Below are 13,331 nucleotides of genomic sequence, written 5' to 3'. Positions count from 1 at the left end.
ACCAGGCAACATAATGACTCCTGATATACTTGTATACATGCTGTCCAATAAAATTGTGGGGGGCTGCTGAGCCTGAACTATGTGACCTGTCTTTTTAACAGTGTTTATAGGTTATTCAAAAACTGTATATCAAAGCTGCTCTGTGGTGGTAACAAGTGAGTAGAGAACATCAATAGTAAGAAATTGCCACTTAGTGAATGAAAATGCAAGGTGCCGACCAGCACATCAGGAACAGTTTGGGGTTCACTATCTTGCTTTGACATGCAGACCAGAGGAATCGAACCACCAGCCTTCCAATAACAACACCCTGGCTATACCCCTGAGCCACTTTGAATTTAATGAGTTATTGTGTGTTGTAGAGGGTACGAAGAAAGGTCATCTGTGAGAGGACTGAAGGCTCTTTCCTCAGAGACCATGGTGGTGTTTGCAGGGCGGCAGTAATATGGAAATTAACATTTATTAATCCTTGTTGGTTGAAGTTGTGAGTCCTAATTAATGCCCAAATGTCATGTTTTCTCAGTGGCTCCCTGGAAACACACCCAGCACTTCACACAGGGCGAGTGCAAGGCTGACATTTAAAGTGCGACACTAGCTATTAATTCAGCATGAATGTTAATGTTTTCTATTCCAATTAAAGTGGCATTCAGTAGATTTTCATCAGTGAATTTTCTTCTTCTCTTGTACCACTCAGTGCTGAGGCCAGGGGTCAGGATCAGCATCCTCGAGCTGATGGGTTTTCTCTCCATCCTGTATGTGGTAATATAACCATTCACAATTTAGAGTATACATTGCATTCTGACTAATTAATGAGGTGGGTTACTTTGTGGTGATGTAATAAGTGTTATACGGCTTGAGAAAACTGTTTACAGACCTGTAATGCAAGCAATGGTGAAAAATGCATTCAAATCTGGTGCACAAGGTCTTATGTTAAATACATTACATTATAGGTACAAGCCTTCTAATATTATTCACTTCAAAGTACATGTAGGCTACTTAGACAAAACAACTTGATATGGTGAATCGTACTAAACCCCACACATGTCCTCCCTTCCAGAGCATTATGTTTCACTTTTGGATTTGCATTAAATAGATGTGTGAGTGGCATTTTACTGTTGCATCTAATCCAAACACATTTTGTATGTCAGAACTTAGCTGTAGTTATAACATAAATATCATGGAAGAAAAGTTGAATATTTTAGTAGTAAAGTATAAAGTTGCATAAGATGTAACATACAATATATCAAATACATCTGAATTGTACTTAAGTAGTCATGTATATTCCACCACTGAACGTAAACTTTTTTCAATAAACATTAATATTTATACTATACATATGATATATCATGATTTTATAGAACTAAATATGTGTATTAATTGCAGACGCATTAAAAATATGTGTTCATATGAAAATTGAGTGACATATCAAAAGTCCAACAATGTACCTGCTGAAAAATGCTCATCTTTGCTCGTTCAGTTACAGATACAGATGTTGTGGCATGAATTTCCTGAGACTCATCAATATCAAATAATAAATAGTTTTGTGAATACGCACAATAATAATACAGTAATAATAATAATGATAATAACTAAATTAAACTAGTGTGAAGAATAAGATATAATAAGAGAATATTATGCAGAGAGTAGATCATTTGTGCATGATTTACCACTTAACCCTGTCTCCTCGGCACAATTGGTCACTTGCGCCACTTAGCGTCCTGTCAGGGAACACGCAAGGCGTGACAGGTGACGTCGCCTGTTTACAACTGCCAATGAACACGTGGCGCACTGAAGCTTCAGCTGCTATTGGTCGATACGGCAGTAATTTGGGCGGGGAGTCGTCATTGAAGGACCAATAGCGCCTGGCATGTAAATTCCGTTTGAAACTTTCCCGGGAAATCTGAGTTTCGCGGGAGGGCTCTTGAGCGCGTAAACCGTATCCCTTCATTCATCAGGCCGTTTCCTGAAGCCATTTCTAGTCGGGGGAAACGAGAGTTGCGCTACTTTTTAATCCGTTGCATCTGCCTAAATGCACCTTCCTAAGGAAAAATACTTTACAAAAGTCGATGAATCAGACTCTCAACTTTACTTCGGTCTGATTATTTTTGTAACTATTGCGACGGATTAGCAGCCATACGAGCTTGAAAGTACGGAGACAAGAAAGGGGTTACCCCGAATACGCAAGATGAGAAGAGGGATCTCCTCGGCTCCGGACAAAGTGATTTTAGCGGGGGTTGGGGGCTCTCCTCTGGACAATAATATCATTTTAACAACTCTGTCGGATCGTTTAAACCCTGGTCAATCCAACGCTACCTTTATCCAAATAATAACCACCCCACCGCCTTGCAACGTTACACAGACATCAAATGTGTGTTTATCTGAACCTCAGATAAACAACATTTATACAACTCCACAACAAGCTGCAGCAAACGGAGCAGGACAACGACCCGCTCTGGGGAGACCGCCGGTAATCATTTATAACAGCTCATTCGAGCACATTTGGCTTGCTACAACTAGCCACAAAGACGACAAAATGTTAGCTTGCTAGGCTAGCCGAGCTTGTTGTTCGGGCAGCTAACGTTAGCTGCTTAGCCAGGGCATTCCCACGACTCAACCTAGCGAGGTGGCTAACTAACTACCGCTAGCTAAGTTATCCAAGTGAGCTGGTTAAATGTGTTGTTGACTGTAGGAAGGCAGACGACGAGTTTAAGTTAGTTTAGCATTTACAGAAACGTAGAGCTGTCATCTAATAGCGTGCTATGCTAACTTCATGGTGCTTTTGAGTCCGCTTCACCCTTGCAGCCAGATGGAAATATTGGTAAGAGATGAGTAACGTTAGCGGTGGCCTAGTGGCTGCTGTTGGTGTCTTAATTTGGGGGTTGGGGGGATTGTTAGGCTGCTTGGCTCTTAGTTAGCGAATTTTCTAGCTTTGTAACAGGATACGAGGGGCTAAACTTGCAAAGACACGAGCTCACACGAAGCTAAAGCTTCACTTCAGTTTGGAAACTACTCGATAGATATTTCTCCTAGTCGTCTCTGAACGTGCAAGCCAACTTGGATGAAGCTTGAAAATGTATTAGCTCTCAAGGCTAGCAGCAGTATTGATTATTAGAGGACAGCAATACTCGTTGTCGGCCTTGACCTTAATCTCTTTTTGCACAAGTGTTTTATGTCCCTCCTTATGTTAATAAAGTGTAACGTTATGGTGCCTTTCATGCCAAGTAAAGTGAAACTCGACTTTGTTGCTTTAGTGCTGACTGCACGTTTCCTGTATTCTCAACCCTGCACAAACCACACAAAATAGTTTCAGCTGCATTCAGGGTGTTGGTTTGTTCCTGGCTATTCATCTTTCATGAACTAAACCAGCCTATGTATCTCAGGCTGTAGCCATGACCAGGCAGGGGGTGGTGGAGGGGGGGAAGCTGCATGCTGATATAAAATGGCTGACATTTTGACTGTCAACAGAGGGCATGCTATTCTTCCTTAGACTTGGGCTTGATTGAGGAAGAGAAACTATTAAAGATTAAGTTTGCCATGCTCAAAATACTTAATATGTCTCCTGAGGGTTCATTGACTTGTCTCCTTTGAGGGGTTTAGAGGGAAATGCAGTAGACCAGCACCCTGGTGGTGTGTTACTCAAAGACACTAAAACAGGATGGATTCTGGCCAACACAGAAGTCCAAGGGTTCCCTGGTTGAAGAGGCTATTCACCAATTCACCATGCCTTATTACTGTGACGATGACTAGAATGCCAATTTACGGTGGTGACTGAAAAAGTATTGAACACTCAGCCTAAACATGGGGTCAAGTACTCCTTTGGTGGTGAGACAGTGAAAATGTCAAGTACTGCTGAAATCATAATAAACATGGCTCACCTTTGTCAGACACCAGCACTACTCCAATAGGACTGATTGGTCACGACAGGTTTGTCATTGACAGCCTGTAACTTTGAAGTCATGATGAATGTGGACATATGTGGTTCAGTATGGTGGTTGAGAGCCAAACACAATGGGCTCTAAAGCAGCTGTTCAGAAAGGGTGTTATTATTCATATATAATTAATGGATAACACACAGCAAATGACTAGACTTTTACTTAGTAGGTTACGATCACCTATTGGCAAACGTGCTTGTATACGTGGCTGTCTGGTATCTTTATGTATGCTTGTGGTTTGAACAGGCATATTGTTCATCAGTATGAACTAATCACATATGATCAGTTAAGAAAATAAATCACAACCACTGGTTTTGTGCCACTGAGTGTCATCATGGTTTATTGGAATTTCACAAAAAAAACCATCTTGAACTTTTTTTATTGACAGTGTTTTTTTTTGACTGTGCCATATCAGACGTTATCTTGCTTAGCAGTGCACTGGATTGATTGAGATTCGAGTAATGATGAATTTATCAAGCATCTTGTCATGTGAGGTGGCTTCAAAATCAAGCAACCAGAATGCCCATATCTGCTGTTAACTGTAATTTTATTGGCCCCTCCAGGCGAAAAGGCGGTTGGCATTAGATGATTCAGACCACCAATACCAGTCGGAACCAGCCAGGACTCCGAGAGGCAGAGGGACCGCGGCGACCAATGGGGCAAGGCTAAAGACACCCAGAAGTAAGCAGCAGAAAGATATAAAGGGCTCTTTGCTATGTGTTTTGAATTTTTCACCACAATGATACAGGCTCACCCTGTGTTAGAGTCAACACCACGGTTCATACACAGGAACACATTGATGCGGGTAGTTAATACTGATATTGGAAAAAGTCTATGCTCGGTATCCTTGCTGAGCTGAACACAGGACAGTGTGGTGCTCTAGACATAATCTTAAATGATTTGAAAAACTATTCAAAGTAGAACGGAGTTAAACCCCTCACCTGGGTCATTTGAAGTTTCTTTTATCGTACATAAATGAGAAGTACAATTTATGCATTTGCCTTAGCACAGTGGACCTTTAAGTGGTAGCGTAAAGACATACTTTTATGGTTGTGGTTTATATTTTTTGACATAGTATTGGTATGAATTACGACTTGTCATGTATTTGCCAGTCATATGTTAAGTCAGAGAGAAAAAAAAAGGCATCTGTGGTGTGAGACTATTATGATGTACTGTCACAAATGTGAGGCTCATTGTGGACTCCAGGAAGAATAGCCACAATGCAGCAGCTAAGCGGGATCTTACTACACTAAACAGAACTGAAATACAGTTCTCACATCATCACATAAAAAACAAAACAGCCACTCCTCCTATTTGCTACCTTACTGAATTCGAGTTATATAATGGAGGTTATTACCCCCATTATATACCTTTACATAAAGAAACAGCTAGAGGCCTATTCAGATGACCCTTGACTTTACTCTCTGCACTGGTTCTCCAGTACAGTCCACTGAGCTATTTGTCAACTATGGCCCAATATTTACATGATATGGTGTGATTCGGTACTCACCCAAAGTTTCTGAGAATCTGTCCAGTCTCATCTGGCAGTGGTGACAGCTACATTGGCTGCAGCGTGATTCTCAGGGGCACCTCAATCTGTCCAAGTAATGTCCACTAAATATGCTTGTTTTTGCCACTTACAGGCTGTGGTTGTTAATCATAAGTATCTGACAACATTATGGAAACTTATTTTACAAAGATAGACCTCAGCATTAGATAATAGGATCCATTTTGTCTGAAACACAAGTAATGTTTGACGAGAAGTCTCTCTATGTAATCTTACAAGGTGTACATTTTTGGCAGAGGTTTAAAAAACAGGTATACAAACAAATCCGCTATCAGTTGTTGGGCATATGATATTTTGCATATGTGGTTGATTCCAGCCACAGGATGTGCTGGAGGGTGAGCCCTATGGAACTAAAATGCTGTAACTATGTGATGGGAAGTACTCATTTTATCAACATTGAGCGATTTGTATTAAAATACAGTCCAGCTGGTGAATATTTAACTCAGTGCTTTACGTAAAATGTTTCCAGCTGTTGCTTATCAAAGCTAATGTCAGTGCTTAGTTTAAGCTGTAACATAGCTTGTGATCTCCTCTTGATGTAAATCACACATTCCCATCTGATTATGACAGATGGCGTCATTTTGCACCAGCATTTCCTGACTGGAAAATAACAACATTAGATTCTGTTTTTCCAGCACGATTAATGCTTCAGCTGTCAAAACCTACAAATGCAGTCCAGTATATCAATCAGGGTGAGTATAGGAGTCCTGTCATTGAGTTGAGTTCATGAATTATTTGGGCATCCTGCTACCAAACGGAAACGGTTGATATTGAATTTTTTGCAAGAGAAGTAAAACACAAAACTTATTATCAAATCTACTGCTGAAATAGTTTGTCATTTCCTTTTGTTTCTCTGTTTGTCTCACCTTTCCTCCACAATAGCGCCCAAGTCTCCGCCAGAGAAGACACGGTACGACACCTCCCTGGGCCTGTTAACAAAGAAGTTTGTGGACCTTCTTGCTCAGTCGTCTGATGGTGTTTTGGACCTCAACCTTGCTGCTGAAACCTTGCAGGTAATTTCATATCCGGACTGAAAAAAGAGAGAAGGAGGCGGAGGTGGTGTAAAGAAATGAAAACCTGCCTAGTCGTTGTTGCACTTGTCAAATCTGGTGTAAAGAGGATTGACGGGTGACATCTTAAACACATTTTAAAGCACTGAGAGGGTTTTTGATTTCTGTTAAATATCCTACTACATGGTTTACTGATGAGACCTGTGTCCTCTGCATTCAGGTACAGAAAAGGAGACTGTATGACATCACCAATGTACTAGAAGGCATTCACCTCATCAAGAAGAAATCAAAGAACAACATTCAATGGATGTAAGTGGTTTAGGCCGCTGTGTCTAGCCCGTGGACCCAAAAACCCTATAAAAGTAATACTTTTAGTGCAGTGCATCCCATCATGAAATATGGGAAGAGAATGTGACATAGTCCCTTTCTCTCAGTTCCATCAAGTTTTTGCCTCATCTGTCTGTTCTCCACCCATCTATTTCATAGCCCTCATCATGAGCAGGCTTATTTTTTGCAGTGCTTAGTTTCTTTCTCCTCTTTGTTTGTCTGTCTTTGTGCTTTTATTTCAACAAGCTGGATCCCCAGACATGGTTGAATAGTAGTCATAGCTTGATCAAATTGCTGCACCAGCAATGCATAATTTGACTAATTTATGTCACAAAAGCCTTAACTGTGCTGCGTCATATTTGTGCGAATGTTTTGTAGTAAGAACCATTATAAGCTTGGAAAATCTTTTCTGGGTTTTTCTTGAGCTGGATTGGCAAAATGTTACAAATGGTTCCTTCCTATGAACAGGTTGTGTTACTTGGCCTGTAGAGAACAGGAAGGCAGATGACTGCCTTTCAATTCATTTGTTTTTTCTGCCAAGTATCTGAAACTTTGAGTAAGAGGCCTTTATATATGGGCAAGTGAAGAGCCCAGTCTTGTCCAAAATCTGTTTTAATTCACGCTCTTCTTACTTATCTCTCCATTCACAGGGGCTGTAGTCTGTTAGAGGTAGAGGGGGCACTGAGCCAGAGACAGAGACTCACGGCAGAGGTTTCTGCTCTAGGAGAAGAAGAACAGAGGCTCGAACAACTCATCCAGAGATGCAGCCTGGATATGAGACACATGAGCGAGTTGCCAAGCAACCAGAAATATCCTTTTGTTGTTAGTTTATATGTCATCCAAAAGTTTGAATAATTCTTGGCTACTTTACTTTAGCAAGAAAACTTTCTGTAACTTTGGTGTGTTTTCATAATTCTGCAGGTAAACACTGCAAAATCGATGTCAGTATCAATTTTCTTGTATGCATGCTTCAGATGATTCTCCTCATATCAATGATGATGATATCTCGACATTGAGCTACTGAACTGAGCTTTTAGAATGGTGAAATCAGATTCTGTCACCTAACTTAAGCATGTTTAGGTGAGTGTCACAGTAATCACTTTAGCAGTTTGGAGGTTTGTCATCATGTAGTGAGTGCTTTCAGGCTCGTACCTGTACTGACATTGTAGTGCAATTTCTTTAACGCCTTCCTCCCCACATATGCCTATGTAACGTACCAAGACATAAAACAGCTGGGAAACCTCAGAGACCAGACCGTTATTGTTGTCAAAGCGCCTACAGACACCAAGCTAGAAGTACCAGATCCAGATGAGGTAAAAGCACAGAAACACACAAGCTGGGTCCGTCATTCGTGATCTTGATGAAACATCTGCTTCCCTTAAAGAAATCGTCCGATATAAGGAGAAAATTAACTTTTGATGTCAGCCGAATATTCGAAAAAGAAAACCAAACAACGGGATATATTCTTGAATATTGTCCTTTCTTAACAGGGATTATAACAAAGCAGGCTAACAGCATACGGTTTTTGAATATTCTTCCTGACAAGGCTTGTACAGTGTGGAAACTTTAACAAAAAGTCCAGGAAGTACTGCAGGGACGCAGCTAATCTGCTCAGATTACTGATTGTCGTACTGAGCTGTGTGGTGCCAACGTAAATGATCAAACAAATTAGTTGTCTTACCTCTCATTGTGGCAACAGATGCAAGAAACTGTCAACACAGAACACGTGTTTGGTCATTATCATCCTTCTTGTAGCCAAAATAATTCCAGATAACTGACGTTGCTTTTCCTTTGGCACCAAGTCTTTGTTTTCAGCGATTTTCTCTTCGTTGCCCATTTTTCAGTGTTGTTACCAGCGACTCACTCCATGTGCAGGGGCGTGGTCTGCTTTGGCACACTGAATAAGAACCAGTGTGATTGGTTGATCGCTGCGCATGCAGAGTCTGCATGCACAGTGTGTGTCAGGTACCCTTGAAATTAGATGAGTTCATTTGCCTCCTACATTTGAGGCTCTGTGATGTGACTATTGCGCATGTACATTGCGATGATGATGCTCAAATGATATATCGTGCAGCTCTAGGGTGCACCCTAAGATACTACCCCCCAATGCCTGGTGAAACAAATCTACCTCAAGGTTCATGGAGTATCCCAGTTTTTTAGTACACATGTACAACACCGTGTACACGATGTGTATATGAATAAACCACTAGTCTTTATCTTTCACTGGAGTTTGTCCTTCCTTCTAATCAAGTGCAGTCAGTTTTCTTTTGTTGAAACTCATTATTTGTTTTCCTCTCCAGAGTTTGTCCATCCATCTGACCAGCACAAAGGGTCCTATAGAAGTCCTGCTGTGCCCAGACGAGGAGAACGATCCCAGGAGTCCTGTAAAAAATGGCAACATGGACATCAATGGGAACTCGCCTTTCCTCAAAGTCCTTCAAGGTTTGTCTCAGACAGACATTGGTTTGCCGAGTGTTTATACATGGAGAGGCTGTCTTGACTTTGCTCCACCTTTTTCTTGAAGATAAAGACACAACTTAGTCACATGTATATTTAACATAATGAAGTTTCTACGTTAAAGTCTGTAACATCTTTGAAATATGTTTAGTCTTGTGCAGTTTCCTGTAGTTTTTTTTGCCCGATTTGACTACCAAACTTCAAGTGAGCGTGTTAAAATCTGCTTCAACTGATGGGAATTTGGTCATTAGTTTATGATGTACTTTATCTTGACATGAACAACATACACTTTACACATCTGGAAAATATGCTAGAGGAAAAGTCTTTGGATCGACAGTCATAAGGTCTTGAAGAGCGACTGAGCTTCATCACCGTTTATGTGTCCGGTGTGTATTTAAAGGTGTTATTTAAAGAGAGATTAGGCCAGGGTGGGTGTCTTGATCAAATTTGAAATTTAGTCTACATGGCTGCTCTTTTGGCCTAAAAGAGTTGATTGTTTCCTCGGCTATTTTAAATAACCTTGTCAACACTTTTTTCCTACACAGATCCAAGCTGCACAAACGGTTCTCCCAGCCCCTCCCTGGCACCACCTGCCTCCTCCTCAGCTGTCTCCGTCACCACTCTTTCCCCCATCTCGTCTCCTTACACCAGTCTTCTCCAGCAGACAGAAGACCAGATCCCCTCAGCTCTTGGGCCTTTCTTAAACCTTGGGCCTCCTCTTCTGGACCAAGATGACTACCTATTAGGTTTGGGAGATGACCAGGGAATCAGCGACCTGTTTGACGCCTGTGACTTTGATAAAATGCCATCTCTTGGTTTGGATGATCTCCTGTGCAGCTAGCATTAGGTAATAGAAAATTCAGAAATTGTGCATGGGCAAGAGATGGAGAATGGGTGAGGGATTTCAATGCCTGTGACTGACTGTGTAGTTAGTTGAAGTCAATTCTTAATAGATGGAAATTAAACATTGAGGGCTTTTTTCAGTCCCAATGGGACTATATGCCATGTTCCTTCATGGTGTGAGAGATAATGCATGATTTCATACAAAGACACAACTGGTCAGTGTGAAGACGTACCTATTACTCTTTCTCTCTCTCAGGCTATGTAAGGCCTCCAGTGTAGCTGGGAGTTCTGGGACATCTGAAGGCCTTTGCTCCCTGATTGATCCAGTATGAATGTGGAGGGAAAGGGCATCCACCTCCTCTGTATGATGCAAGGTTCACATCACTGTACTTAGACGTAACAGATCAAAGGGGGGGAAAAAGACATACCACCTGGCATTAACACCACATGGGTGATTGGGTTGGATGCAGCAAATGCCCCTCACATACATAGATATGATCACCCAAAGCCATCCCTTGAATGCTCAGGAGTAGGAAAGAGGAAAACTATTCCGATCTTAAAGGATTAGCAAATGTGAGGATTTGATAGCCCTGGAAATTGCAAGGTTGATCTATGTATTTTTAGGGATTCATCCAGGTAACCCATCCCAAGACATATCCTAGAGTTCAAGATGTGTTAATGCCAAGTGCTGTGGGGGCTGAGGAGATTCTCAATGATCTATATACCAATGAGCTGTGATGCTGACTGTTAAGAAGGCATTTTGGGTGCAAGTGAAGAAAATTTTAGAAATTTAAATGAATAAAGGGCAATTTGGGTGCACAGCATTCACGTCTACAGTTATGTTAGGATAGAAACCTGTCAGGTTACCTATTGTGCTATTTGGGCTTGTAGTCACAAAATTACTAAGAGTATGAGTTTTTTTTTTAATACATTGAAGCACTATTTGGATGTACTGAGAGCTGCATGGAAGTCCATATACCATTTTTGAGTGCACATGACCTAATTATCTGGTTTTAAAGGAAACTAAATGGCAAGGAAGAATACATGTGTTCTCAATGGTCTAAATGAAGACAGTTGTAAACAAGGGCTTAAAGTTTACAGAACGTTTACAGTAAGTAAGCCATATGGCACAGAATCTGTTTCGCTCTCAGACTACATCCTCCGTTTTCAAAAATGTTTGAATGGTAAAAAGCGACCTTTGATACCAGTTCACCGGATTTGCTGGATATCAACTGATTCAGCGGACACATTTTCTTTGCATCATAGAAATGTACAGCTTAAAGAATATAAAAATGTTCAATATGGGAACAGAGATTGTGATGTTAAATATTATATGAGCCGTATGATAACAGTGCCAAAAAAAAAAGGTCATCACACCTGGGTAGTATGGTTTTAAGCAAAAACACCAGATGTACCCATTTTTAAATGTGGCCTGTTGGCACACGTGATGTGCGGACTAACTCATACTCTTACTGATACTCTTTGAATGCAAAGCCCAAACTTTCTTGCTGCTTTTTGCCTATACCCTCCATTTTCATCAGCAGAAGCTGCCATAACCAAACCTCCCCCTAATCTCCTCACTTAGACTGTGTGCTGTGAAATGTACTGTGGTTTGAGCTAATCAGAAAAATATTACTTTGAACCACTTAATGGTGCACATGGGCCCACTCGGTGCGTGCAGTGTAGGATAAAGCATAGGTGTGTATTAGTCTTTTTAGGTTTAATAAGCGTTGAATTTTAATGGTTTTTAATACTGTAGAAAAAAACTAATGATATCACGGCCAGCTAAGCAACAAGAGGCCAAATAGCCACTAATTTAGGCTTCTGCTTGTAATGAAGGGCTTTTTTTTTCTCCTTCAGGATATGTAAAAATAAGAAAAAAAGGAAAGAAACATGAGAAATGGATCTGTTTTGTAATTGGAAAACTTATCAGTGCATCCGAGGCAAGTATTACACTAGGTGTGGTTTTACTGTTCACGTCCAGGGCCTCTGAATCTGACGGTTGTTAGTCAAGAAAACCCAGATACAGGACTTGAACTAAGAGCAAGAAGGATGGGATTTAGTTTTTCTGCTAGGTCTTGGGAGCCCCATTGCTTTGCTCAATTCATAGCTTCTTCTGTTTGATTTACATCCCTGATGATAATGAAAAGCAACTATTGTGTCTGAAACCTGGGCTTGTAAACAAGAGGAACCTGCGGCTGCAGGTAATATTGCTGCTGTTAGTGTTAACTTCCCCCCCCCGACCTGATGTGCGCTTGGAGTAATTGCGTGTGCAGCATGTGTGAGTTATGTCAAAGATGAAGCTTGCTAAAGAGTAAGCCTGCCATGTGTAAATTGATGTACAGTTTTCTAATTTTTTCAGTGCACAAGGTACTGTAGGCTACCTCCCACTTAATGTTGGACAATAGTCATAGGGGCATAGAGGTAAATGCCATAGTGTGTATGAGTCTTTGAAGTTCCCTTTTGTCATAGAAATTACTCTCGTATTATTTCGTTGTGATGTTGGATCTTACATCGCACTTTTTCTTTTTTGATGTGTGCTGGATTCCCCTCATGCCCTGAAACATTAATGAGTATGCCTTTGCTCTTAAACCAGTCTCATGCATCTTGAATTTGAAAAGTGGGTGCACATTTGATGGATAGAAAAGTGGACAAATAATTGCAATATTTTTCTTTTGTTTTGATATTTTCCATAAGTTATTTAGTTTCTTTTCATTTTTTTTTTTTTTTTTTTGTTAAATGCCGAGTATCTCTTCGATCTAAAAAGTAGCACACATTTAACAATGCATGCATAGTAAGTCATTCACAGTAAGCCTATCTTCCCTTTACTGGTCATTAGGAGACGTTGCTATCTGTACACCACTGAATCAGAATCTCACCAGGATATGCAGAACACAATTCCCCTACAGACCTATTTATTCCACAGTATTTTGTATGTATTTATGGAAAGTCGAGCTCAATATTTTTTCCCATTTGGTTCGTTACCTACAGCTGTGCTATTTTCTTAGACCATTTACATGGATAATTATATTTTCCTCCATCTATTTCAAGCGACCAGAATCTGGTCACAAAATTTTATCCGCTTTTACATAATGCTCACATGATTTTTTGGAAAGATTGTACATTTCCAAGGTTTCTAATGGAATGTGATTTTAATGCACCGCAACAAAAGCTAGTGTCATTGCCAGTGAGTCTGAA

At 40.6% G+C, this 13,331-nt stretch overlaps 1 protein-coding gene across 6 annotated transcripts in view; it reads left to right on the top strand.

Annotated features, from left to right (window-relative positions):
• Positions 1-12,879, top strand: part of LOC119005886 (transcription factor E2F3-like) — a 31,505-nt gene extending 18,626 nt beyond the window's left edge. Inside the window, exons 1-10 of one of the 6 annotated variants that reach the window (XM_037073959.1) lie at positions 1,893-2,464; positions 4,493-4,610; positions 6,132-6,188; positions 6,379-6,509; positions 6,727-6,815; positions 7,484-7,642; positions 8,032-8,146; positions 9,134-9,275; positions 9,836-10,137; positions 10,390-12,879. In XM_037073959.1, coding sequence (XP_036929854.1) covers positions 2,183-2,464; positions 4,493-4,610; positions 6,132-6,188; positions 6,379-6,509; positions 6,727-6,815; positions 7,484-7,642; positions 8,032-8,146; positions 9,134-9,275; positions 9,836-10,131 — 1,389 coding nt within the window. In that variant the 5' untranslated portion in view covers positions 1,893-2,182 and the 3' untranslated portion in view covers positions 10,132-10,137; positions 10,390-12,879. Of the gene's footprint in view, positions 1-1,892; positions 2,465-2,519; positions 2,816-4,492; positions 4,611-6,131; positions 6,189-6,378; positions 6,510-6,726; positions 6,816-7,483; positions 7,643-8,031; positions 8,147-9,133; positions 9,276-9,835 lie in introns of those variants that run through there. The other 5 variants (XM_037073958.1, XM_037073961.1, XM_037073963.1 and 2 more) reach the window with 5 other exon arrangements.
• The last annotated feature ends 452 nt before the right edge of the window (positions 12,880-13,331 follow it).

The sequence above is a fragment of the Acanthopagrus latus genome, chromosome 17 (assembly GCF_904848185.1).
Source record: "Acanthopagrus latus isolate v.2019 chromosome 17, fAcaLat1.1, whole genome shotgun sequence".
NCBI classification, from domain to species: Eukaryota; Metazoa; Chordata; class Actinopteri; order Spariformes; family Sparidae; genus Acanthopagrus; species Acanthopagrus latus.
This window is presented reverse-complemented; position numbering and strand designations above follow the sequence as displayed.